The sequence below is a fragment of the Nestor notabilis genome, unplaced genomic scaffold (genome assembly GCF_000696875.1).
Source record: "Nestor notabilis isolate BGI_N333 unplaced genomic scaffold, ASM69687v1 scaffold19106, whole genome shotgun sequence".
In the NCBI taxonomy this organism is placed as follows: Eukaryota; Metazoa; Chordata; class Aves; order Psittaciformes; family Psittacidae; genus Nestor; species Nestor notabilis.
Genome location: NW_009934506.1, coordinates 12,249 through 13,153, shown reverse-complemented (window position 1 = coordinate 13,153; position 905 = coordinate 12,249). Strand labels below are relative to the sequence as shown.

At 62.3% G+C, this 905-nt stretch overlaps 1 protein-coding gene across 1 annotated transcript in view; it reads right to left on the bottom strand.

Moving 5' to 3' along the window:
* Positions 1-204: 204 nt before the first annotated feature.
* The window catches only part of SRC (SRC proto-oncogene, non-receptor tyrosine kinase), a 9,479-nt gene continuing 8,778 nt past the window's right edge, over positions 205-905 (bottom strand). The window contains 2 exon segments of the mRNA XM_010017387.1: positions 205-413; positions 864-905. The exon segment at positions 864-905 is cut by the window's right edge and continues 21 nt beyond it. Coding sequence (XP_010015689.1) covers positions 205-413; positions 864-905 — 251 coding nt within the window.

The window sequence follows — 905 nt, the reverse complement described above, 5'->3', positions numbered from 1 at the left end:
GACGGCGCCGCTTCATTAAACACGGGCCAGAAGTCTTAATGAGCGATGGGGGGACCCAGCACCTCCCCTGGCCGCATCCGGACATGATGCCCCATCCCACCTCAGGGCTGCTCCACAAAAATCCAGCCCCTCGCTGGGGAGGCCAGCCCTCGGCGCCCCGCGGCGAGGATGGCAGCGTCCTTGGTGCCAGGAGGAGCTCCAGGTCTATAGGTTCTCGCCAGGCTGGTACTGGGGCTCTGTCGAGGTGAAGTAGTCCTCCAGGAAAGCCTGCAGGTACTCGAAGGTGGGTCGCTCCTCCGGGTCCTTCCGCCAGCACTGGCACATGAGGTCGTGCAGGGACTCGGGGCACTCAGGTGGGCAGGGCATGCGGTACCCCCGCTCTACCTGGTCCAGCACCTCCCGGTTCACCATCCCTGCGCGCGGCCAGAGGAGATGTGGCATTGATTAAAGTCACGCCAGATCCTGCACCACACCTTTCCCAGAGGGCATCATGCTCGGATGAGCCTTACGGGAAACCCGGGTAGGCCCCCAGCCCAATAGCACTCGTCCCTGCCAGCCCATCACCTTGCTTTGGGATGTAATCACCTTGCTTGGGGATTACAATGGGACAGGGTGGCTGTGACCCTTCTCGCCCTGTCCCAGCAGAGCAGGATGTGACCTGGGCAGGAGCAGCACACCCCCAAGCCCATCATCCCTGCCCAAAGTGCAGGAGAAACTTTGCACCAGTTTGCTCCTCTGCAAAGATGGCTCTGGGGCCACTGAGTGCTGGGGGCGAGTGCTGGGGGCAAGTGCTGGGGACAGGCAGATAGTGCTGGGACACTGCAATGGGGATGGGGCTTCCACCGGCAGCTACCAGCCCTCACCTGGGTATGGCACTCTGCCCTTGGTTGTCAGTTCAGTCAAGA